The following is a 26,521-nucleotide window of genomic DNA, read 5'->3' as shown; positions in this document are numbered from 1 at the left end:
TGGACTGGGAGTCTATTCAGACTCTAATACCAATCTCTCATGTTACTAAATGGTCTGATCTTCCATCTCTTTGCTCAGAACACTAGTATTAGCAGAGATGAAAGCAATATAAAGGGGTCCAAAATATTACTAATATTGTTAGTATAATTTACTAAAACCACAACCATAACTGCACCACAGATATATTTTAACAGAAGCTAAGATAGTAGGTTAAAAATACATCTCTTACTTCAACTCGGTTCCTGCTTAGTGTTATATGTTCAAGTTATATTTCATGTAATAAAAAAGACTAGGAAAAAAAAATCAAGTATTTCTATTTAGTTTTAATACCACTTACATCTTTAGCAAAACCTAAAGCCTCTTTGAAGCCTTTTGCATATAACTTACATGGAATATTCTCTTTTAAGTGCTTGTTATCTCATACAGAAGCATTGATTCCTCTTACAAAAAAAGGCATGACAGCTGTTGCTCAAAGTTTGAGTGAAGTCAAATGACCATGTACCCTGACCTAAGAGTTTTTTATATTGTGGACAAAGCAATGTATAAATAACTGTAGGCAAAAGAGACCATTTATTTTGAATTTGGCGTATCAGTAAATACACTTCTGCCTCCACAGATCTTTCAAAAAAAACCAATCAGGCTTCTGAGCAATCACCATCTGAAATTATTACCATCACATAAAAAGAAGCAGCATGTTTAGGGGAATTTACATGAAATCTAAAATGCACCCATTGGTACAGGCAGAACTAAATAGGGAAAAAAGTCTCTGATACTCAAAATAGTATTAGAAATGAAAAGCAATGCACTCCCAACTATCCCAAGGTAATAGAGGACAAAATTCCACTATTGCACTGAACATCTTAATTCAGATCTATTATATTTTATGAGAAAAATTTGAAAAACCAATTATTATATATAATAAGATTGGAAGCACCTTAGAACTGAGCACCTTGCAATAGCCAGACCTGTGAGAGAGTCTGCAAGTTTTTCCCCTCCTCAAATGATAGGCATCCCTAAGTCATCTTCTATATCTTCAAGACCAGATTAACTTCAGCTACAGTGCTTAGTACCTGCCAGCAAAGCGGCAGAGTATCACGATACTTTTTTTCCAAAAATATATTAATTAATCAAAGTGAAGCGGGAGCAGCACTGATTAAGATCAAAATAGGGAAAGCAGCTGTCTTACAATGTACCTCTAAAGCTTTCTTTGGTAAGCATTTCCAACCTGCAAGAAACCCAAGTTTTATAAACCTTGATAATTTTGGGGAAAAGGTTTTTATTTATATCAAGCTCTACAGTCTCTGCTGGGTATCTTAGGGCATCTGAGCTGACAGATCTAGTTTATACTCGCATGACTTGAGATGAAATGTAGGTCCCAGCTTACATCAAATTTTCAAGCAAGCTCTCTGGATTTTGAAGCAGCCTCAGAGATGTTCTAATTCACAGAACTTTTTTAACATAAAAAAACAAAAAAAAAAACAAAAAAAAAAAACAAAACAAAACAAAAATGAAAAAACAAACAAACAAAAAAAAACCAAACAAACAAAAAAAAAAACATTTCCCTAGGTTGCCTATTCTTTCTTCCACAAGTGCCTTCAAAGACTTCAATTTATGTTTTTACATCATTAATAATTCTACACAGATATAAGGACAGAACTGATGTTTATTATTGTGAATTACAACATAACACTTTTGAGATTTTACAAGCCTTAAAGAAAAAGTTACCTCTCCTTGAAAAGAAAAACACAATCTTCTGTCTTAAAAGTGTGCCAAGATATACCACCATTTGCCCTCAACATCTGCTTTTTACTAGTCCCTGAAGAAACTCATATACAATGAAACTACAGCAGCACAACTTTGCTTTTATTTTTCTCAAAATGTTCTAAGTGGAAATAAGCAAACAATCATTTCTTTATCATTCCTGGGATGGCACCATGCATATGTAGTAGATATTTACACAAAACAGAGGAAACAGAATACTCCATCGTATTCCTACATACTGTCTCCAGCTGTCTTGTTCCCTCTGACAAGAAAAGATTTTTCATCCTCTTCCTTTGAATCTCACTACCTTCCTTTCAAGCAGCAGCAGTCTGCTACTGTACTTGCTCATGCACAGACTCACCCAGCTTCCCTTGCTGATTTCATCCAGTGGCCAAATTGCTTGGAACTCTCAGTTAAGTAAAAAGCACTTCATTAATGTTTTGGTTTACACAAACTGGGAACTTGCATGGCAGAACATCTGCAGACCAATATTTACTATCTAGGTGTGACATCTTAATCAGGTACTTTACCTTATAATTTTAAATCTGAAAAAAATAAAGATAATTTTTTCTTTAAAAGTTGAGCAGTGCTTCCTTCTCTTCGGTTCATAGACAGTTAAATTGTTGCTACCCTAGCAGTAAAGAGAAAATCTTCAGAAAAATAACTCGGATTAAATTAGGAGGGGAAAAAAAAGCACAATTATTTTAGGTGTTCAACTTCTTTTTTTTGTCTACTTTTTGCCCACCTCCCTCTTTTTTTTTCTGTAGATGAGCCTTTAAGTAATTTCCCCCTCTCTTTGTTTTCGAGAGAAAGAAAATGGAAGAAGTTTGTGCATATACATATGAAAAATGAATGCTTCTGATTCAGCAGGAAAATTCATTCTCAGTATTAGTTTTCCATGACATACAGCTTTCTCTTAGCATATCTGTGAATCTGAAATTGCACCAAGACACAAGTGACAAAATCTTGAAGTCAGCTTACACCTGCTAAGTCTAAAGAGGATTGCTCATAGCCATCTCAAGGCTGACACAGTTCTAAGGACCTACTGCCAAAGCCAAATGCTTCTGCTCCACGAGGCTTCCAGTAACTCTTCATATCTTACAAGCACCAAATTTATAGTACCCAGAAGTTAAAACTGCTGAAGGGGAAGAGATATTTTAACATTTATATGTCATTTTAATAACTGTAATATGATTTATACACCTTCAGTAAGATAAAATAAAGAAGCAGGTTACCTGGAGTTAAAAGAATGACAGACATAGTGATGAGTGAACAAACAACTAGAATCACCAGCAGCGCAATAGCAATTCCCTTCCAGTTCCTCTGCGGAGGGCTGTTACTTCCAAGTTCCTACAGGAATGGAAAAAAATAAAATAAAAGGAAAAGACCATGTTTCATAATCATATATTTATATTAGTGCCTGGAAAATTGCTCTGTGCATACTCATAATCACAGCATGGGAGGTTATCATGATCCCTCCCCTCTCAATAATACATGCAGTCATCCAAAGGTGTGTAACTCTCATGGTTTTTAATAGATATCTTTTCTAAAATATATATATGTATGTAATTTTATACCCCTAAGAGACAATCAAATGAGTTTATACAAGCTGTCCAAAATATGACTGGTGTTAAAATGTGCTGAACATAAACTTCAGGACAATATCAACTAGCAGTTTAAAAGATAATTACAGAAATGAAATGTAGTAATTTACTGTAATTCCACCTAACGTGGTATGAACCATAAAGGTTTAAATACACATCCTTTTTAATGTATACTGTTAAACTTATTTGTAACAGAAAACATTTACAAAACTGCCTGAGGCACCAAATATTCCATCCGAAGCCACACAGCTCCTTTTCTGTACAGTAGTTCAACTGTAAACTGCTCCCCTATTACTCATAAAAAAAACAACAGTAGCTCATAACAAACGTTAAATGAACGCTTCTGTAACTACTAGTACACTTAAACCTACATTCTCTGTGTTTACATGTTTAACTCCTATTAGCTCCATCCAGACACCATTTAGGTTTGTTAGTAGCAGCGCATTGCCTGGGTTTATGGTACAGTCTGAGATCAAGCAACATGTAAACATCTAACAACAGAATGAAAAAAACAGTACGACAATTATTTTGTACAATCCTAACCTTCACAGAAAATATTTTCACTATCTATAGCTGGCAAGCAGGTATGTTTCTCTGCCTCAATCACCCATGCCTTTTCTATCTCAAAAATAAATTACTGTGATAAGACTCTCTGTGAAAATAAACCTGGGATGGACTTCTCAGAAGATCCCACTTCAGCCTGCTTACAAGTTTGAATTGTGGTATGCAAGTGCTTCATGGTCTACACAAGCTTCCACTAAGCTCCAACTAAATACCAAGTGGGGTGAAAAACATGGGCTTTAGCCCACACTTGCTGCTGAAGACAACACCACGTAAAAGTCTCCCTCTCCCTTCCCAGGACCTCCTGCCATAACATGCTTCAGCAGAGCCCTGCAAGGCCACCTCCACTGAATGCATCAGAAGAAATTGCCACAGAAAATGAGATATTACTCCTATTTGATTTGAGATCCTGAGTTTGTTAACCTTGCCAGTACATAGGAAGAATATTCTTTTATCTTTCCCTTCTGCCAGACAAAAGGGCAGAAGGATAGAAGCCACTCTGCCACATCAGCCACCTTGTTCTATGAGGTGGACTAAGGCACAGGAAAGCACCTCCTGCTATGTTTTATAAGCTTCTAATGTCATATTAATACTTTTTCACATACAGATTATTTCATTTTGGTTTTCTGAATTATAAATGAGTGAGAAATTAAGATGCTTTAACAACAGAAAATGACAGTGTTCTTGAGCCTTCTCACCTGCTGCACACCATTTCAACACCATACACCACCCAGAACAGCATCTCTAACAGTGTCTTCAATTACTTTATTTTTTTTTTTAACCCCTCACCTGTTCATTTCCACCTGTAAAAGACAGCTTCTCTCCAAGAAACCTAAGGGGAATTCCCCCCCCAGAGTTTCCAAGCAGTCCCACAGGAGAAGTTTCAAAGGAGCCTTCAGCCCACCACAGCTCCCAGCAAGAAACCCCTTGGCCACCCCAATGTTACAGCAACCACACACTGGGCCCCACCCTCCCACCTGGCCTGGCTGAGTTTGCTTATTTTAGAGATTTTCAGCCTCACCAGGGAGGAAAAGCAGCCAGTCTGCCTACTCAGTGTAAACCCTAGGCCACAGCTGGTCTTCAGGGGATCATCTCCCTCACCTGAAAGGTGTTAGCCTTCCCCCCCCCCAGCTGAAGGCAGCTCCAGCCTGGCGGTAAATGGCCGCCAGCCAGCATGGGCTGCTCTCAGTCCTTCCCTCCCAGGGGCTGCAAGAGTAACTGCACTTCTTTATTATTACACAAATCTCCTCTTTGGCGTGGATACTGATTGAGTGGCAGATAATGGATGATGTTCAATTATAGCACGTAGAAGGAAATTATTGCAGACAGTTGTAATATGGCATTAGCAGGTGGTCCCTCTGGGATGGAGCTCTCTGCAGCTTTCCTGGGGATCGCCATGCAGGAGAAGCCTGATTACCACAACCAACAATGCATCTTTGATGCCTACAGGCATTTTTACTAATGTCTTCCACAGGCACGGGGGAAAAAAATGGTGTTAGCTGGAACTCCTGGCATCTATCTCCTTTCCCCATCCCACTGCCCCTGTTTCTCAACCCCTTGCAAACCTGCCTGCTCCCCTCGTATTCTTCAGCTCCTTCTGATTCACTCGCACCTCGTTAAATACTAATTAACACAGCAACTTCCTGATTAGCCTTGAAGATGGTGAGCCTTTGGTGATCTCTAGGATATGAGAATTATGTCTTCAATCCCTTTTGGATAGCCCTAACAGCACTGGCATTGCAAGGATCCCCAGCCTTTTTACGTAAATACAAAACTTTTATGTCCTGCATGTAAACTGAGATCCAAGCTAGTATTACTCCTTAAGCAAGAATTATTTTAATGTTAATAGCATAGTATAGAAAATACAAACTTAATCTAAACATAACAGTATAAGCCTTATTCATATGACACTTAACAAAGTCCAATTGTAACAGAAGAACTAGCAGCTCGTACAAGCAAGTGGCAGTGAGAAAACAACGGTTACCCTCAAGAAATTGTGAAACTCTATTACAAATAATTGACTTAAACCAACAGAAACTAGACAACTTGATGAATTTACCAAAGCCTCTAAAACATGTACCAAGTCCTCATTATTCAGAAAGTTCATCTGTTCAGACATTCTAAAAATAAAATTCCATTTTAAATACTACTGCAAATTTTTGCAAGGAGAATATCAAATGGACGAATCTAGTCTTGACCATACAAAGCTTACTGTACCCATAGTGAGAAAGAAGAGGACTTCCAGCCAGCTGAAAATCTTGGGGACTTGCATAAAATGGACTTACCTCTGACTAAGAATAAAGTACTTGGTTTTAATATTTTGATAAAATATATGAGTTGTTCCAAATTATTAGATATAAATTATTAAAAGGTCATGATGATGTTTTGATATTGAGTGACATTATGGTAAGACATCTGTGAAGTTAATGTACACTAACAAAAATGATTTTATGAAATATTATAAAAATTACTGTAATAAGGTGAATCCATAGCACAATCAGTATCAAGGACACCTCCAATCAACTTTCCTGATGTTAACCAATGCAACTCTGGGCCTATACCCCAGAAAATTGTAAAATAGAGTAAGTTGCTGTTTTTCAGCAATAAAATACTTTTAGCCTTGCACTGCTTTTCAAAACAGTCATAAACAAAGGCAGTTAAATAGATTTTTAGACCGTGTATCATTGGCAAGACAGAAGCTGTCATTTTTGAGTATGACAAGAAGATAGAGGCATTCAAGAGGAAAAATCAGAGAGAGCCATAAAATGATAAGCTTTTGACATCATGAAGTTTCCCCGTAACTAACTGCTAACTGGCCCATAACAATGAACACACAGATGGAGATGTAAGGATCTTATCTTCTAAATAGGCTCTTCTATTAATGTGATTTGAAAAAATACCAACTTTTGAATATGGTGTTTTATATTTAATACTATCTATAATGTTATTATCAATTTTATAATCTAACTCTAATGAATCAGAAAATGGCTGCTCAAAGCTTAATACAATTCCAACTTTTGTCAATATTTAAAGTACCTTATTCACAAACCATTTAATTGTAGTGTTGCCAAAACCAATCCTTAAGTAATATATATTTCTGAATATAATTTGTGATTGAATAATGCTTTACTAAAACACAGGTACAAAGAAAAAAATCCATTATACTGCATACACAAAAAACTCTACACCAGTGTTATGCAACCTAATACTTTTGGCCTATTCCTGCCAGATGCTAAAGACCACATTTTACCATGAACTTTTAATCACTACCATCAGTGAACTCAACATATGGAACCAGAGGGAGGTTCTAGCCTAAGAGCCTAAGCTTTCTGCTCTGTGATTGTCTCCATTCAATCTGTGTTGAAAAGACCCCTAAAAGAAAAGCTATAACTTTCTTTCAGACTGGTTTTACAAAAACAGGTATTATATGGCATTACAGAGGTTGCAAATACTGTAATTGACAGATCACACTAAAATTTTGCAGTAGTAAGAAAAAGAAAGGCTAAAACAAAAATTTGGAGAGACTGGACATAAGAGGGATGACAGGCTGAGGCTATTAAAGAGCATGAGTCATTTCAACCCTTCAGCATCCCTCTATGCTAAATCCCACTTGCCACTGCAAAATACAATGCTGAAAACAAATGCTGAAAAAACTATATCCACCAAATAGACAAAGCAAATATAAACCAAATATGCTGAAGCATTTTTCTCTCTCCTTTTCTAGGCTGATTTCTAAATATATACTCCAGCTCCAAACACAGTTTACTGACTGATGATGAACTGATTTATTACAAGCATGAAAATCTTTTAAGCACAAGCAGGGCACGGCTTTGAATTTCACAGTCTCTAGCATGTAACCTCATCTAGAAGTTCTGATGAGTTGTTCTCCAATTTTGAACAAAATCCCAAGTCTGACATGTACGTTTCATCTTGAAAATAAAAAAAAACCTACAAAATTACCTCCATGATCGCTGTCTTACACCTGAATGTAACAAGAAGATATAATCCAAGTACCTATTACAATAGAAATAACAACATGAAGCTAATTTCCATTGAACTTATTTCATATAGAAATAGTTTTTATCCTTTCATACAGAAATTAAAGTGCTTACAATTTAAGAGTGCTGTTTCCTTTTAAGTAGTATCAAGGATATCGACTTGGGAAAAAGAATCACTTAAAATTAATAGATGTAGTACCTTAAAAAAAAAAACAAACAAACAAACAAAAAAAAAAAAAAACACCACAACAAAATACTCAACTATTTCCATATTTTCACCTGAATAAACTTACAATCTTTCTTGCAAGCAACATAACCAGAAAAAACATCACAGCTTCCCTCCTTATCGAGTTACACAGTTTTATTGTTAATCAATGAGGATAAAAAGCTTTTAAGAAAAAACTTTTCTAGCAAATATGTACAACTAAGGAGACAACAAACGGTCAGAAAACATTGCCGTTACACGCTACATTAATAAGTCAGGTTTTTTAATTGCTTGAATATAATTTTCCAGATATCTTGGAAAACTATTTATGTAAACCACAATACAATTTCTACCATGGAAATAATGACAGAAGCCATAAGATGCTGCCTGGTGCAAGCAGGCACACAGAAGAGCACTGGCCAAAGCCTGGGGACTAGAGTGCCTCTGCTAGGCCTTTCCAAAAGAAGCGGGTTAATTAAAATGCAGTTATCCTCTTTGGGAGAAGAAATGAAACACAAACTTTTAGAGACATGCTAAACCTCTGAGCTGGCTTTTAAACTACTTTTTCTCACAGAACTACCTGCCTGTGCTACAATCGACCTAGCTGATAGATGTTGCAACAAGCCAAATATAGAAAATATACATTTATCTATAAAAATTAAGAACAGTAATTCCACCAGTTTTAAGTATTTCTGCTGTATACAGCTGGTTACAGCTCAAAGGAAAAGAGGAGATTCTGCCATTATTTCTCTATCTGGAGTGAACTTGACCAGGTTTACACACTCAGTAGGTCAAGTTTGCAGGCGCACATTGGTGTTTTCCCCTAGACTGTGGGTTTTTGAAACAGAAAACTCATCAGCACTGAGCTGAAGCAGTGTCTGGTGGTTGCCTGTTTTTTTGGGGGAGGCACTAAGGGCAGATGAAGGATCTTAGAGGAGCCATGGGGCTGTAGCAGTTTCTGCTAGCATAGCATCTTCTGAAGCCTTGAATGCATTTTCTTCTTTTGCCTTTTTTTAAAAAAACAAACAAACAAACAAACCAACCAACCTGTTTCTGGACCATCACCAGGACAAAGCCTACAAAGGAAAACTCTAAGAAGAATTCTTGCCCTTATTTTGGTAAGAATTTCAGGGGCAAAGTGCATTAGAGTAGAAAAAGCAAATGTAATTTGCTTTGCAATAGGAATGAGAATGAGTCTCCCTCTGTAGCTTAGATGTAATCATGACAATATGACTTAATGACTTCTCCAGCATCTACTTCATTAAACTCTACCATTTGCATTCCCCAAACATGAAGGAAAAGCGATAAACATAAAAAGACAAACAGTTTCATGTTGTATCTCAGGTGTTTTAAAAGACACACCCAAGATACTTATAATAAAAAGATTGCAGTCTTTCCAGAGATCTTTATATAGCTGGTCCTGAAACTGATACTAAATACTACCTGCCTTGATTTTGCAGTGTACTGTGCAGGAAAATTACCACAGCAAGCATTTAGAATTTGTGATGAAATGATTGCATCCATTCCTTCCCAGCTGTTTTTGAGTAATCCCATGGCCTAAATAGCAAGAGAGACTAAAAGATATCCACAAAGTGGCACAGGATAGTTATAATCCATTTGCATAAGTACCTATCATTTTCATCCCTCATGCTCCCTTTACAATTCACCGTGTTATAACATCCTATTGCTCCAGTTCTTGTCTGAATGATTATGGTCATACAATTACTTTCCCCGGTCAATATCTTTATTCATCAAAACGTTGGCGCTTCTTTTCAGAGTCATTGTAAAATGCCACTTTCACAGGAATGCATGACTCTCCGTCAGCCCTGTGGATAACAGGCATTTTAAAAAGAGAGCAGCTTGTTAGCAATTACCCTGCTTAGAACAGGTGCAGGATTTGAATATGGGAACAATCTGTCTTCATATTTTTATTTCTCTGGGCTGCACTGGTAAGAGAAACCCCTCCTTTTGCAGATCCAAGCTGAAAAAAAAAAAAAAAAAAACAGCCCAATCCAAAACAAATAAAACAAAACAAAACAAACTCCACCCTTATCTTTGTAAAAATAAAGTAAAAGAATAAATGTGCACAATTAAGTCATTCTGAGAAGCGTTAATCACCCACACTGGTTATGTATTTTCTTAAATACATTTGTGCTTTTTTTTCAGCCTTGATCATTTTTGTTCTAAGCAGAGAGATTTTCCTCCTGGACCTGCACACAACTATTCATGAACTGAATTTTGGTAATTCTTGGTATTTTGGAACAGGTTTGTCAACACCCCTACTTCCAACTACTCACAAAAAAAGATCAGAAAGATTTATGGAATCTATTTAATGTATCATAGCTAGCATTAAGAATGCATTTCACATCTTCCAACTCATTTTGCAGTGCACCTTGTAACATTTACTCAAACACAATGAGCTAGCTATTACACGAAACAAACAAGTAAAAGTCTAACTTCTAAAACATTCTACCGAAATCCCTGTTGAAGGTCTAATCACACTAGATGAGTTTAAAATTTTGGTCACTACTTATGCATTTAATAAGTACAAAAGTAGGGAGAAAATGGGGTCAGCACAACCGATCAAAAAGGCATGGCACATGCACAAGTTAAAAATTGTGGCCATCGACTTTTTTTTTTTTTTTTTTTTTGTGAACGAAATATGTAAAATGCAGGTCATGTAAAATACTGCCATAAGGACTGTTGAGCAGCTGGGGCAGAGGGAGATTTGGCTAAAATAACAATGGATGACAAAACTACTTTATAATTGAAATAAAAACCAGTCATGATGTAGGGACAAGCTACAGCAGCCAAGGGAATTCCTTTGCCTTTTGGGAGCGGAGTTGAATGTAACACACTTCTGTGAAGAGGTACAATGCCACATAGAGTTATTGCAGCATCAGAGGCAACTTCATTGAGACTCAGTATTTTGAAGTTTTTATCCTTTTTCATCCTGTGTTCACAATCTTTTACAGTTTGTTTCTAAAAAAGTTTCAGAAGTAAAAATACTGTGCGCTTCTTCCAGTCCAGCAGAAATACTTGGAGAATTAAGGAGAATAACTGTGTTCTGGCAAGATCTGAGTAAGTATCTTCAGACTCAAATGTACTTAGGCACATGAAAGCTACGCACAGCCACCTGTAGGGATTTTTGCAAGTTCCGAAGTAGAACAGCTACTGAACAGCTGCTTTATTAAATGCTTCTAGTTGCAAGACTCATGAAACCTCCCCTGCAAATCTCACCTCCAGACAGTTCGTTTCCAAGAGTAGTCACACAGCCCTTCAGAGGTCTGAGGCTCACTAGTAGCCCTGGTGTGACTCCAGTTTATGTTCCCCACATCCTCATCGGTCCAAATGTCCCATATTTACAATGTGCTACATCTTCCTCACTCAAGTCTAATCTTGAAGCTAATGAAATTTCTGTCTGACTGTGAAAAGCTATCTCTGTATCTTGAAGACTGCCTGCAAGATTATATGGGAATAAGTCAAGCGGCTCATTTCCAGTGAGCACATGCTTCATTAGTATCTAGAGGAAATCAACAATTCATTTGCCTTAATTAAAGAAAATTCTTAATGTATTTTACTAAAGCAAGTAATGCTAAGGACAGAAAAAGATGGCAAAGCAGCAGGCACAAACATGATTTTGTTCAAGTCACTATGACGTAAAAGAAAAAGTCTATATGAATACTGGCACAATCATTTATGGACAAAAAGGTATTTTCACATATTCCTATTGATCCAAACTTTAATGAAATGTCACAAAATAGTAACATATTTCTTCCATTCTTATTACACTGAAGAAAAATTCCCCAATCAAGTAAAGTAACATATTTCAAGAAAAAAGACATAAAAAAATGGATGAATACAGGCTATACATTTTGCATACCTACGGATCCTTCTATAGATACAACAAAGTTGTTTGCTAGAATTTGTCCTTTTCATTACTCAGAAACGAAATTATACTTTGCCTGATTAGTTTAAAAAAAAAAACAAAAAACAAAAACAAAAACAAAAAAAGGCTTTTACATTTATTTTTATTTCTCAGTATATTTGTAAGGTCCTGTAACAGAGGACTTTTAAAACTGACATAGTCAATTTTGGCATTAATGAGCAGATCTGTTTGACAACATAACATTACATTTCACTGAAGGTTAGAAAAACAGGAAAGGTTACTATTCTGCAGTAATGTCACATAAGTCAAATTCAGGTTTATGCCACATAATTTTACAATTTAAATTGAATACAGTGCCTCTATATTTAGTGGTATAACAGCAAGCTCTGAACTGGAGCATAACTTTAAAGACCACTGTTAGATTAGGAGAACCAAAATTGCCTTTTGGAGTTTCTCATTGTTCAGGTATTTGTACACACACTTAATTTTATGCCATTTAAGAGCCCTGGAGAATGGATTTGACAGAAACTTTTTTTTTAGATCAGTGAAACTAAATCAGGAGTTGTCAAAATATGGAACAAAGTTGTAAAGGTTATTTTGAAAATTTACATTGATATTTTTCTATTTGTTTGCAGATTTACACAAAAGTTACTTGCAAATAAAACAAGTAATTTAAATCCAAGTGTGCCTTAATAAGCCTTTGTGTGCACATATATATGTACACACATACACGTATCACTGAATATATATACAGGTAAATATTATTCAAGGCAACATTCCTATAAATAAATGAAAATGTAAATAACACAAAGACTGTCAGTACCGGAAAAGAGAACACTAATCTCTGTGTTTAGGGGGATCTAAGTTAGTAGAAAGTTAGATGAATTTCCCAAGGTCACGTGAGAATGGTAAACCAGTATCTCTTTATGTAAATATCTGTGAGCAAAACTGTAGCAAACCAAATTTTGGGCCATTATCACTGGGCTCTGGTTAGGAAGTTAGCATTTAGTTTTCCACAGTCCTCTTAATGATTAAGTTACCTGCTTCTCCAAAAAAAATGGAATTTTATTTAAAGCAGAAGAATACTATGCTTCATCAGAAAATAGGGTTTTCTCCTGCATTTTGTTAGGGGAAAAAGACCAGAGAGGTGATCAGGAAATTTGTAGATTGGATACTATATACTACATTATATAGAGATAATATATACAATAACCCAGAAGAACCGAGATCACAGTTCACTTAAAAACAATGCAAGTCCTCACGGCACTAATGATATTACATTTTTCACACACACACATACACACTGAGAGAGTTTATAAAAAAGCATTTATAGAAAGACCGTGGGTCACCAAATCACCTCCTTCCATGCACTCCACTCAATTAAAAAGCAAATGCAGTACTAGGAGTAAAAAAAAAAAAAAATCAGGAATTTCTTGGCCATTTTACAGGATTCATTGATTTCAATAGTATACTTCAAGATAATGTAAAAATCCAGCTTTTTTTTTTTTTTCTCTTCAAACTCTTCTTACCTTAATGGGTAACCCTATCTACATAAAACGCTTCAAATGCCCTTTATCCATTAAGTTTCATGGGGAAACGTGAGCCACCCAATAAGGTAGTAGCTCTTGACTGATCTGCGGAAAATGGGAAAGCCTCTTGGTGGGACAGAGCATTCCCTTCTCTAGGTGTTAAGACAGTTCTGCCACACAGACATGCCCATCAGCACCTAGCCCAGGGCAAACTTCATGAAAGGAAATTTAAAAATGCCATTAATATCTTTAAAGTATTATTTTTGGCTTAACTGAAGTAACTTAAAACAGTCCATCACTTACGATTTTGAGATTTGTTTCATCGACACATTTTCTAATTAACCATGTGACTTCTCTCAGTATCGATTCAGAACTCATTTGCTTCAGTTGCGAGTGCTGACCAGTGATCACGCTAGGTTCACCTCTGCTGCCAGTTTGCTAACACAAGGGCACTGTCAGGCCACCATACTGGTCTGGGTCTGGCTGCGATGGAATTCACTTTCTCCACAGCAGCCAGTATGGTGCTGTGTTTCAGACGTGTGGCTAAACCAGTGTTGATGACACAGAATCGTTTTGGATAGTGCTGAACAGTGTCTGCACAACAACAAAAGCTCTTTATTTTTTTTTTTTTTTTTTTTAATCCCATAACAGGTAGGCTGAGGGGGTGGGACAGAAGTTGTGAGGTGACACAGCCAGATCAGCTGAAGTGAACTGGCCAGAGAGATACTCCATACCACGTAATGCCATGCTCAGCAATCGGACTAGGGCTAGAGGGTACAGGGGGGTGTCTTCCGAGTGGCCATTGCTCAGGGACTGCCTGGGCATGGGTCTCCTTGTGGGAGGTGGTAAGTGATTGACTTGCATCACTTGTTCTGTTTTCTTCTTTCTTCCACTTACCAAACTGTCTTTATCTGGACCTACGAGTTTTCTTGCTTTTGTTCTTCCTGTGCTCTCCGTGGTCCCACTGCAGGGGGAATGAGCAAGGGGATGTGCGGTGCTCAGCTGCTAGCTGGGTCAACCCACCACACACACGTACGCCCTCTTCTCACAACGCTCTCTTGCATCTATGGTTAATGACTGCACCACACATGATTTTTTATTTGCTTTCAGTGAGATAACATCGTAGCTGCCCTCAGCATAGCAGGAAACTGCAGTCTCTCTGAAACAGAGAGGGGATTAAGAGTCAAGATTGGCAAGCTTTTCCAGATGCTGCTTTTATTGAAAGCCAGAGAAAGGAGTAGACACACCAAGGTCTGCTCTAGCAAAGCTTGGGCATTCTGAGAAACAACTCAAATGAACCTTTGATTGTAGGGATAAATAATGCCTTGTGACCTTCTGACTCTCAGCTAAAGGTCCTATTGCTGCAATAGCTGAGAGGTTCCAGCCCTGTAACGGACATACAGAATTAAGCACATAGCCTGGATCTGCTATTTGTGAAGTTAATAGAGATAAAGGAGGATGGAGAGGAAAAACTGGATGACTGAGAAACAGACACTATGTTACTCTACATGGAGTTCTACTTTACATGCAGCTCTTTGTTTAGCATGGCAGCATAAACAATACAGAACAGCAATAAACTGTATTGCTGAAACTTATGGAAGGGTGCCCAAAGCCTTTGCTGGCTGGGGGTTTACTACTGTTATTTCAAGCAGTATGAAATAGCAATAATTGAGTTATTTCTTGTGGCTAATATGTACTTTTTATTAAATCAAGAAAGATACATCTGCACTGCACAAAAAGAGAAAGTAATAATCCACTTCTGTTTCATCACATTTTTGTGGAAAAACAAATACAGCATTAGTAATTGCTGTAGTAATTGCACCTTCCTCTGAAGTGCACAGATATTTTTTAACCCAAGTTACATATATTGTAATGCACTCCTTTCTTACTGACCCATGACGTGCTACCACTGCCAGAACAAAACCATTTCTCAGACACATTCCTGCATAGCTGTTACAGTGTGGGAATGACAAGCAGAAACATCAGAAATCAGAGATATCAGGTGTACTGTATTTCTGTAAAATAAACGTAACAGAAGAGCACTGTGATTAAAAGGGAAACTGAGCAGTACTAAACAAAGAATATTTTTAGGGGCTCTGTCATACTCTTAGCAAGAGAATAATAGACAGTGCCATGAAAAACAATGATATTATCACACACCCTATGCATGCTTTAATATCTGTACTAATAAAGGTGAGAACATATCACTGACTATCTTAGAAATTTTGGCAGAAATCCATCCAAACTAGGAGTTTTGACTTAGAGCAAGAAATGAATGGCACCTTTCATTTGATCCAGAGTAAAGTCTTCTTCCTAGCCGAGTCTCATGACAAATAAGGCAAGGATGATTTTTATAAAACATATATTATTTATTTCTTTTTGGGTTCTTGCTATTTTGAGAGTTAGAAGAGTTATAATTAGAAGTCAGTTAAACAGAACCAGAGAAAGAAGGCAATGATCTTACTGATGTAGAGGTGGGTACCTGGCTGTTGGCAGAGCTGTTACAATAAACTGGATGAAAAGTTCAAAACAGCCTTGTCACTGAATTTTCCATTAATGCACTGAAGGCAATTTGCTGTCTACAGATCCTGTACTCACAGCAGATACTCAGTTCAAAATCTCTCCTTGGCTCTGAGCTTTAATACAAGAGCCAAATAATTCCTTCAGATTCACTTCAACAACTCCTACTGAAATGTCTGGAGGCAGAAGACAATATTTGACTCAATTGAAGGTGTTGGGCTACAAGACAGGCTATAATACTGTGGCTTTCTTATATATACTTACAGAGATGTACTGTACGTTTTAAAGGAAATAGATTCTTGGGATACTCCATGATTCTCCAGATTAATAATTAAATAAGCGTCAACCTTTATTTCCTTTTTCTAAGTACTTGTCAGGAATTGCTTATTTTTCAATAAGACTGAATGAACATATTCAGTCTGTCCACAAAAACAAGCTACTAGAAGTTAGAATCCTGACCTATATAGACAACTAATATGAATAACTTATTAAATAAACTACAGAAGGGGAGTTTTTCCAGATTCGTGCCATGCAAAAATGGGTTCATAGGTAATCTACAATGTTCATAAAATACAAGCCACTTTCAGAGCAGACACAGGAAAAAAAAAAAAAAGGAAAAAAAAACAAACTAAAAAACCGAACTACCCACAGAAGATAAGTGTGGATTTCTCAACAGATAAGTGGCAATGACTAACAAATGTCATTTCAAATTTGTGGAAACCTGCCAAGAATTATTTTTTAGCTAATTCACAAAAAAAAAAGAATGGTATCAAAAGTGCTGGTGTAGTTAATATCTGGCTTCTGCTGGAAAATTTCCTTCGTCACATTTTCTGCTGGTTCTAGACCTGTGGGGTTTCTTCCTGTTTTCTGCAGCTCATAGTACCGTATGATCCTTATTCCCTGTTAAATAACTGAACGGTCCTTTATATCTTTGTCTTCTTTATGTAAACAATTTATTAAATTTTCTGGGAGCAGTCTTGTTTCAACTGAAGAGGTTACAACTTCAGGCAGCTCTAGCTGTTCCCACAGGATCAACATTTTGAATAATGTTAAAACTAGCCCAAAGATCCTTGAAGGTGACCTGACACAGAACAAGTGATGAAGTGAGAAGCTAGCTACACACTGCACCCATGATTTCTGGCTACAGTGGAGCTTGGAGGAAGAAACTCCTAAAGTCAGAGATTGTGGAGACATGCAGCCAAATCCCCATGCCTCTCTGTCCCATGGGTACATGACATTGAAAAAACAAACCAGCTACTGAAGTAGCTGCTGTGCAGCACATCAAATGGGAAAACAAAGCCCAGAGAATGAACTCCATCCTTTCTAATTTCCCCACTAACACAGTCAGAACATAGGAAGAAAAAACCACAAGCCCTAAAAAAAAAAAACAGTTAGGGCAAACCAAACCAGAAGTGGCTCTGACAAAACTGACTCTGACACAGGTTGGTCTGATGGACCAGCTAGTTCAAAACTTGAAATTTTCTCCCTCTGCCCCTGGTTGTACTGGTCATCACAAGCCCCACAAATAACCCATCATATCTCTTAGTGACAGAACACCCCAAGACATTTTTCTGTGCAGTCTTCTCACCTAGGCCTTCTTGGGGATGAATGGGGACAATATACAGTGAAATTTTTTTCATGAAAACCAGTGTCAATAAAAAAGTTCAGCATCTAAAATCAAATCAGTCAGTAACCTGGAGTCCTATTGCCTTTAATGTTCTCTACAGAAATCTTTGAGGGCAAAAAGCATGGTTTATCATAAATTTGAAAGTGAAATAAATGTATTAATCTCAACAGTTCATCAAGACTACCTGTCTACAACAGAATCATTTGCAAAGCAACATGATATTTTAATCTCATGATGTCTCAATATGATGCAGCAAAAGAAATTGAAGCAATACGTCTTATAGGAGAAGTATTTGAATTTTCTAATCCAGTATAATAACAACTGCTTATCTACACTGCTGATGTTATTCTAATTAAAGTATATCAAAATGGCTGCTTATGTACATAGTTGGAATGTAGCAAGCTGGTGCAATTTTATAAGAGTAATTTTTCTGACCTGGCAAAACAGATGTTGGTGGTAATCATTCAATTATTTCCCCTAGGAGTATATAATACGTTATTTTATTTATACTTCATAGTATTATAACACAATCTGAAAGCACACTATAAACAGGATTTTGCAAGAAAATTGAACCAGAACACTTTGACTTAGTAATTTTATTACTTGAGTATTTTTAGGCTGTGCAGTTATGAAAAGTATTTACATCTTACTACAAGCAGAAAGCTAGACTGTTCTTTAAGAAAGAAAGGAAAAACTGAATTAAAAAAACAGACATGTGAAAACACCCAAGAGAATAACAAAAAGTTTTGCAAAGTACAACTGCATCAACAATAATTGTATACATCATCTTCTGAAACAAGAAGCTACTAAAAATATATACCTTAATTCTTCTGTGTGACTTTACCAAAGAGGCAATCAAAAATCTGTGTTTACCCAAAAGCTGTCTATATACTACTCAGCATCTACCAAGAAATGTACCCTACCCTCCCCTTAACCTCCTCTCTCTGAATTTATCTGTGTCAGTAGTTAATACACTGCAAGACACTGCAATAAGAATGTTTTATTTTCTGTTTTCTATGCATTCCCTGATGCTATTATTTGCATATTTAGGTAACTCTGCAAGTGAATAATCAAATAAACCCTTGGTGCTTTTGTTATTTTAAGGCTGCAACTTCAAATGTTTAAGCGTACCAAGCAAGAAAAAGGCATAAACTGTTTTTAAAAAAATGAGTCTCATTCTTGTTCTGTAATATTCCAGCCACCCAATAATTACTGAGCTAATGCAAAGGTTACAAAGAAAATAAAAATATATGATTCAGATTACAAGTCAGGCTATTGTTATAGGACAAAGGAGAAGAATCAAATCAGTGCCTTAACTACAGCCGCTTTATCAGGAAGTGCCCACAAACAATACTCGGCGGTGTCCTTCATGACCACGCATTAAGGCTGCAAATCTTCGCGAGTCCTCCACTTGTGCTCTAAATTGAAGGTGCAATTACTTGTGCTCTGACTGCAGCCAAGTTGATTTGCAGGCTCCACCAGGTAATTAGGCACACGAATGGAAGAAATCATCAGTACAACTAATTGCGGCTCAAACATAGAAGACAACTTCTGAAAATCCTCATCAGACAGGAACCGACAGGCATAAGGAAAAGCAAGTGGAAATTCACTCAGCTCAAACAGCACAAGCAACTGTGTATGGCTGTACCTCCCCAGCAATTCCTTCCTCTGTGACTGGGTTTCCAAAAGACTTATGAGAAAAATAAATTATAATAAGGCCACTCTCATCTGAGTAGAGAGTATCTTCATGACCCACATCTATCCTGATACCTGTACCTGCTCAGACAGTTAATGACAGCTAAATTAAGGGCAGATCTAGATATTGCCAGATAGCACTAACACATAAATATGTATTTAAAGAAACAATGATCACATTTTCAATTATGTATCTGACTTTCAATCATGCATCTTTTATAGGTCACTGCCTTCTGAGATTACAACAGTAATTTTTATACCTAGTTTAGATTGATAATCACAGGATGGGTAAAATTTCACTAAGTACCATAAATGGTAGCACATTCTAAAAAACACTAAAAAATGTTTTGCTTATGCTAACTCAAACAGAAACACACACCAGCAGTAGCCAAAACATCAGCTATGCTCTTTTCCCGCTCAGTTCATTTTGTCTTCTACCAAAGTCACTCCACAAAATTTGCCAAAACTGAAGTATTTTATCAGTTATAAGGGGTTCTGAGCCTGACTGAGGTTTAATATACCAGGTAACACAGATGATGCAAAGTCAAAGGAAAATAAAATATTACCCAGATTGAGTATGGAAATTTTCCATTACACAAACACCATGATTATGTAAACCTGAAGATCTGCCTAAAATGTGACTATATAGTACACTTCAACTCTTTTTTTCCTACTTATTTACAAGTCTTTTATCTCAGTTATCAACTTTCCACCAACTAAGTCTATCTTCAAACTGGTATCATTGGTTTAGTATACCAAAAGAATAGAAAATTCTGTGGAAAAAGTTATATTATTGTAATTAGAAAATCTTATTAAGCTTAGAAAGAAAAATAAAATTATACAGATATCTGAAGATTAGTGAAACTTTCAGTAGACTGAGAACAGCAACATCCTTGTAGTGTATTTCAAAGTACTGTAAGATTTTTATTTAAACACCGAGTGCTTGTCCACCTTAGAAGAATAAAACCAATAAAATAAAATTTATTAGGCAGTATTTTAAGTCTTTTTTTTTTGACTAATTCCTTAAGTCCCCAGAAGGTTTTTCATTTTGTCATTGTGCTGAAGAAATCAGCCAGCTGAAGGACTGAGGAAAATCACAACCCTGGTCTACTCAGTCATTCACAAATGAGATGTTAAAAATGACCACCTGAGGTGCAATTACTTCCAGTAGTCTTTAATAATTCTTGGATTCATACCACCTGGCTTGATGCTTTATCATACATGAGCCAAATTTAGACTTCAGGTGTATCTACTCAAATCTTTTTAACTTTGCCACTACTGTTTTAAGACTTCTCTTTAAATTACTAAAATCTTCATTAACATTCAATTCATTGTGAAAAAAATTTTCCTTATTCTGTTTGGTAAAACTGGAAGTATAAGCAGAGAACAGTTGCTCTAGCAGGTGACTGAAATTTCATTCCCCTTCCCATTTAGCCCATTATTCTATACTTACACTTGTTTTTGTTATCTGTAACACTGAGAGAAGAGAGTTTAAATTATCTCAGTTGCTTAAAAAGCTCTCCACTCCCTCTCATCTTTACCTTTCCACATTTTACAGACACCATATAACTATCCTTTCCTTTCCACAGTTCTCATTTTCTCTACATTACAGTTTTACTATCTAGAAATGTAAGTAGTCCTGTTATCTATAGTGACCATTAAGAATAAGAAAGGTAAAGCCAAATCACTCTGCTTTATCAAATGTTCATGGTCATAAGAAAAACTTCCAACATTTTTAAATGCATATAAGCACATTTGGCTTTATTTGAAAAGAACAATATTAAATAAGAGTTAAGTAAAAAACTTTATTTACGGGCAATGTTGCTTTGTGAAGCTAACTCATGGTCAAGTAACTGCATTTTATCCAAAAATATATTTTCAAATAATATCCAGGTATAATTTTAATGATCTCCAAAGTTATAATGACTATGAATCTGGTAAGATTGTTTCATCTACTCCAGCAGAGTCAAGGCTGACTTTTACCCCTGCAGTGCCCGTCAGTGTTTGCACACGTGCGAGGGCACACCACATTTAGTTCACTAGTGATGTGTCTGCTGTGCTCACTGCATGAATTCATCGGGGTGCTTGCATGGCCTTCAGTAGCTCCTGTATTTTTGCAGTGCTTTAAGCATACAATGCACAGTGCAAAAACAATTTACATTCTTTCCAAACACCTGGTAATCTCCAGGATTTAATGCTGCAATATTTATTAGCTCACATCAAAAAGGATTTGTCAAAAATAAGTGGCACTGCCAGTCAAATAAAATCCACACAATTCTTTTCTCTTGTAGACCAAAACCTTCTCTGTCAATTCTTTCTCTTGAGCTAGCATTGTATTTTTGAACAAAGGTAGCACATTACATTTCTTTGCAGTATTTATAAGGAAATACTATATTATACTAGAACTTTATGCATACACAGTGAACATCTGCCTAACTAAAATGTAGCATAACAAATCTGGAAGGACAGTGATACTCCTATGCCTTCCCATAGCAACAAGCAAAACTTCAGAATGTTAGAAACTGAAAGAAAGAACTTTAAAAAAGTAAATAGATTGTGGATCAACCTTGAGCAGATGCCATAGGTAGATGTCGAAGGTATAAATTACATCTGAATATAAATCCTTAATCTTTGAAATTAAGTGAATTTTGAATATCAGGTTTGGGTATGGATTCTGCTCTAATCCACTGATGTAACTTAAGATTTTATAAATTTGAGTTTTATTTTTGAGACATAGATGGAATGAAAATTAAATTATTATGTCAGTTCTGAGTTAGAGTGAGAAAAATTATGCTTTTTTCTAAATTATGTTTTAAAATTTGAGGTTTAAGAATTCAAAAAAAATTTCCACAAAATAAGAGCTTCATAGGAACTTCAGAGGTTCTTAATTTATAATCATAAAAGAGAAGGTAAAACAATTCATGTTTATAGACAATCAGCTCTTTTTTAAAATGCAAATTACTAATTTTGAGTGTATAGTCTGTAACTGTATTTGGATTGTATGTTCTTTGTAATGGTTCATTCATTATGAATGGATCATGCAGAAGCACGGATGGACCTCAGACTTGATCTAAAGTCCTCAGCAGTCTCTCAGGGTCAGGCTTTTAATAGCACCTAAATTGTCTCTTTATTTCAGTGGAGATGACTTACTTTACCTTACAAACAGTTCCACTGAAGTCCTAATCAAGTTAAAGTACTGTGAAAAGCACTGCATTTTAATTTCCCTGTACTTTAGTATTTACACATATCAGCATGCAAACCTACCCTATACCACCGGGATATTCTCCCTTCAAAATCAAAAAGAAAGCATAAAAGCAAAGTATTACCTGAAAATTGGTTTTAAGCTAACACACTAATTTCTGTTTTTATTATCCCGGTGTATAATCAGAAAAAATATGTCTACGTGGCTAGAATCATTCCTTATTTACAAAGCTTAGCTGAGATATTAAAGAGGATCAACCTTTCCACTCATCTGGGAACCAGTAATTAAATCACATGCAGAAGACTTTACCGATGCAGGGATGGACACAGCAGTGGGACACAACCTCTCAACTGGGAAGCCCCCAGGACCCCAAAGCAGCCAGCAAGTGGTGTGCCCACATGAGGAAGAAATGCTGATTCACCCTGAAAATGGGCTCAATGTGAAGAACAGTAACCTGCCTCAGGGATGAAGAGCGCCTTCCCGCAGTGGAAAGTTATCCAAATACAGAATTTGTTCCACCAGAGGAAGAATATTTTGTTATTTAGTGAATCTGATTTAATGGACATATAAACACCTTTTGCATATCAAATAGAAATACATATCATAAATTAAAAAAAAAAAAAAAAAAAAAAAAAACCAAAACAAAACAACCAAACTAAACCTCACACTCTCAAACTGGGTGTAAAAGCTGTGAAACAACATGAGTTTACCAAGGATGCCATTTTGCCAAGAGGCTTGAGTCCGGAATTTTAATGTATATTGCAGTTTTTCTTAGTAAACATTTTTCCAAGGCAAATCAATTCTAGAGTCTGTGTCTTCAGAATGATGCTTCTACTCCTTGCACATGAATTTCCCACTTACAGTCCTCCTGGGTTTAAGTAGGATAATTTTATTTTAGCAGAGTGGTTGGAAGCACTCTGAGCCTACTCAGCCAGGAATTCTCTAACTCCAGAAAGTAAGAAGTACCAGAGTTGCTTCCATCAACGCATGTACTCCAGCAAGGCCATTTTGAGGACAAAAACTAATTATCATTTTGACATAGTTTTACCTTCAAAACTAAACATGAAAGTAATAGTATAATATGCCTCACTTCCCTTGTCTATTTTTTCTATTTTAATTTTCTAATTTTAATGAACAAAGGCACTCCAGAAGCAGATCCATTACACATAAAAATAGACTTCAGTCTTCAAATATGACCTTTTAATTAAAATATAACAGATCATTAAAAAAATTATTTCAACAGCTGAGAACGCTGAAAATACAATTTTCTTAAAACTCTATAAAAGATGGAAATAGTGGCCAAAGTTACAGACACTTTAATTCTCAAGAGAAAACTAATACTGTTTCTGAAGTGAGTGGACACAGTAAATCACAATTATACCTATCCATTTTGTGCTGAACTTAGGCATGGAGGCACAAGTGGTAGAGAGCAAAACCTTCAGTTCCCATCAGCACAAACCCACACAGATACGCAGGTTGCATTCATGAAATAGCTTTCAATGACTTTTGGAAGAAGGAGGACTAGAGTCAGAAAATAGTGGTGGTGTTTTCACCATTACAGCTGGAGCATCATCCTAAACGTAGGACCATGGAGAGTTCTCAGGACCATGCCCGGCTCAGAGCAGGGGTATGAAACACTGCTCATAAAAGAATAAAGGGAGGAATCACAGCTGCTTGAAGAGCAAGTTAGATAGATTTCAGCTAATGCAGATCAGCCAGGAGGAAAATCTGTTAAAGCTCTACATTTGGACTCAAAGTAAAAACTGTGACAACAACCTTTCTCAAAAGGCAGATCTGTTTGAGGTGCTGGGAAGAGATCTTAGTTAATAAGCAACAGATAGTATATTAAGAATGGAAACAAGGAGTTTTGGAGAACTACCCATGGGACAGCAAGAGCAAGTGGGAAAGACAAAGGATACATCACAGGTCAGTGTCTGGCTTGAGAGAAGACCCAACTAGGTTACTATCAGAATTTGTTCCTGGGGAAAGTCTTTGAAGAGAGGCTGCAACCACAGGGGAAGAGAAGCTTGAAGGCTCGTCCCTCATCCACAGAGCTGACTGGCTTCTGCACAAACAGAGGCTGCGTGGTCTTGGACAAAACAAGAGCACATGCGTCTTCACTGATGCCGGACGATTTGCATATAACAGTTTCCTCCTGGAAACATCACTACTTCTGCACTCCTGAGAGAAAGCTCTATCTAGAAAGAACAAACAAAACAGCAGCAACTACAGAAATATGAGCTGAGCTCTGCGCCCCTTGTAGTCACTGAACTCCCACCATGTGGAGCCAGATCACTGGATAGGAAAGGGGAAAACTGTGCTTTTCTAGCAGAGGGTGAGGTACACACACACTGTATCTCCTAAGTAGTCTTGCAAAAAACCTGCACCGCAGCAGCTCACTTTCCTTTGATGTTCACCCAGAGATGGGGCCACTTCCAATCCTAAACTTGTGTATGTGCTAAGCAGTCTACCACAAAGAATGATCCTTTATCTTTCCCAGAAGTTTCTACTGTAGGAAAGTCTCTTTTTTTATTTCTGCTCTTGATGACAGCAGTGGAAGAGACAATTCATAACTACAAATGCTATTCTACTGCTAAGCCAATAAAATTATCTACCTCACATCACACTCGTGTGCACATCACTGAAGACAGCATAATAAAACTCAGCCCTCTCAAACCCTTCTCCCACTAAGAAAGCTCTTTTTATAAATATTTCTTTAACTTCAGTTTAACAAGATACTACTACTCATCCGCTACACGTCCATCATGACATATCTATCCTGAACAGATATTTTTATTAATGCTTTCCTTCATTAGTTCTTATCTAAAAAAATACATTTTTCTTGGACTGTTGGTGACAGAGATAAGATAATATTAGAAAAATGGTCATGTATTGCTTTCCAAACATTTTGAATTGGCAAGTTAAGGTTTTCTCTGCAAACAGGCACCTGAGAGTTCTGCCTTTGCTAGAGTGCACAGCACGTTTTAAAATGAAATACTTTTCAGTGTCTGCACGCTCTCTCTTCAGCCTGCAAAATCCATGGGTTTTATTATTAGGCAGAAGGTAACAATTCACCCAGAATTTCAAGTTTCAGTATTTGTTTGGTGCCTCACTCTTACTCAGAGGGTTCTGATCTCCATACTTCAGATACCAACATGGATCAGAGCCAGCCCTGAAAGTATGTAAATTTGAACTGCCAGAGACGTAATGATTAATTAAAGACGCAGGAATTTGATTCAAAAAATGTTTGAGGTAACATTAATTTAAAAACTGTCTCAATTAGTATTCCACACACATGCCTAAGATTTTATATATTGTCAAACATTAAGAAGACAATGACTTCAGAGAACGATTATGAACAGTGTGAGTTTTCACAACGGTGCCTCATTTTCTGACTGAAGAAAAATGAGATATGCAAGGCTTTTCTTATTTTCCCACTTCAGCATCTGCAAATTTTCTTGTAATTTCCTGGAAATAATTCTCTTCTTGCAGGTTACCATAAATCAGTCCCTTATTTCAGGGTTAACAGCTACTTCTTGACAGAAAATAAAGACAAAAAGACAGAGATGAAGATTAGGGTTTATCCCAATTCAGAAAGCTCTATGTTACAGTGTGCATCCTCACAAGAATATTAACCAGTTTGGGTTATTTTTTTACAGTTTCTTAAACAACACAGTAGGTCAAATTCTGATTTCAATTACAACTCTGGAGCAGCAGTACCAAAATCACAGGAGATGATTCCAGCACAGATGAATCCCAAACTGAGCCCATTGTTTTCTTAGGCAGAGAGCACAGTGGTGCACTACGTACCTCAGCAGGTTAAGGTATAGGAGTCACCTAAATATGAATTTCTAAGACAATGACAAGTTCTCCTTCAGCAGCCCACCTCGTAAACCATATCAAGGATTTGCAGACTGACACCAGCACATT

The 26,521-nt window shown here is 36.7% G+C and overlaps 1 protein-coding gene across 2 annotated transcripts in view; it reads right to left on the bottom strand.

The window, feature by feature from the left end:
• Nucleotides 1–26,521, bottom strand: part of DPP10 (dipeptidyl peptidase like 10) — a 555,109-nt gene that overhangs the window by 237,537 nt on the left and 291,051 nt on the right. For both annotated transcript variants that reach the window (XM_033003141.2, XM_042784121.1), the window contains exon 2: nt 2,997–3,111. In XM_033003141.2, the coding sequence (XP_032859032.2) occupies nt 2,997–3,111 (115 nt within the window). The remainder of the gene's footprint in view (nt 1–2,996; nt 3,112–26,521) is intronic.

This window comes from Tyto alba, unplaced genomic scaffold, assembly GCF_018691265.1.
Source record: "Tyto alba isolate M040663 unplaced genomic scaffold, T.alba_DEE_v4.0 Super-Scaffold_7, whole genome shotgun sequence".
NCBI lineage: Eukaryota > Metazoa > Chordata > Aves > Strigiformes > Tytonidae > Tyto > Tyto alba.
The sequence above is the reverse complement of the archived record's forward strand: the minus strand, read 5'-3'. Positions and strand labels throughout refer to the sequence as shown.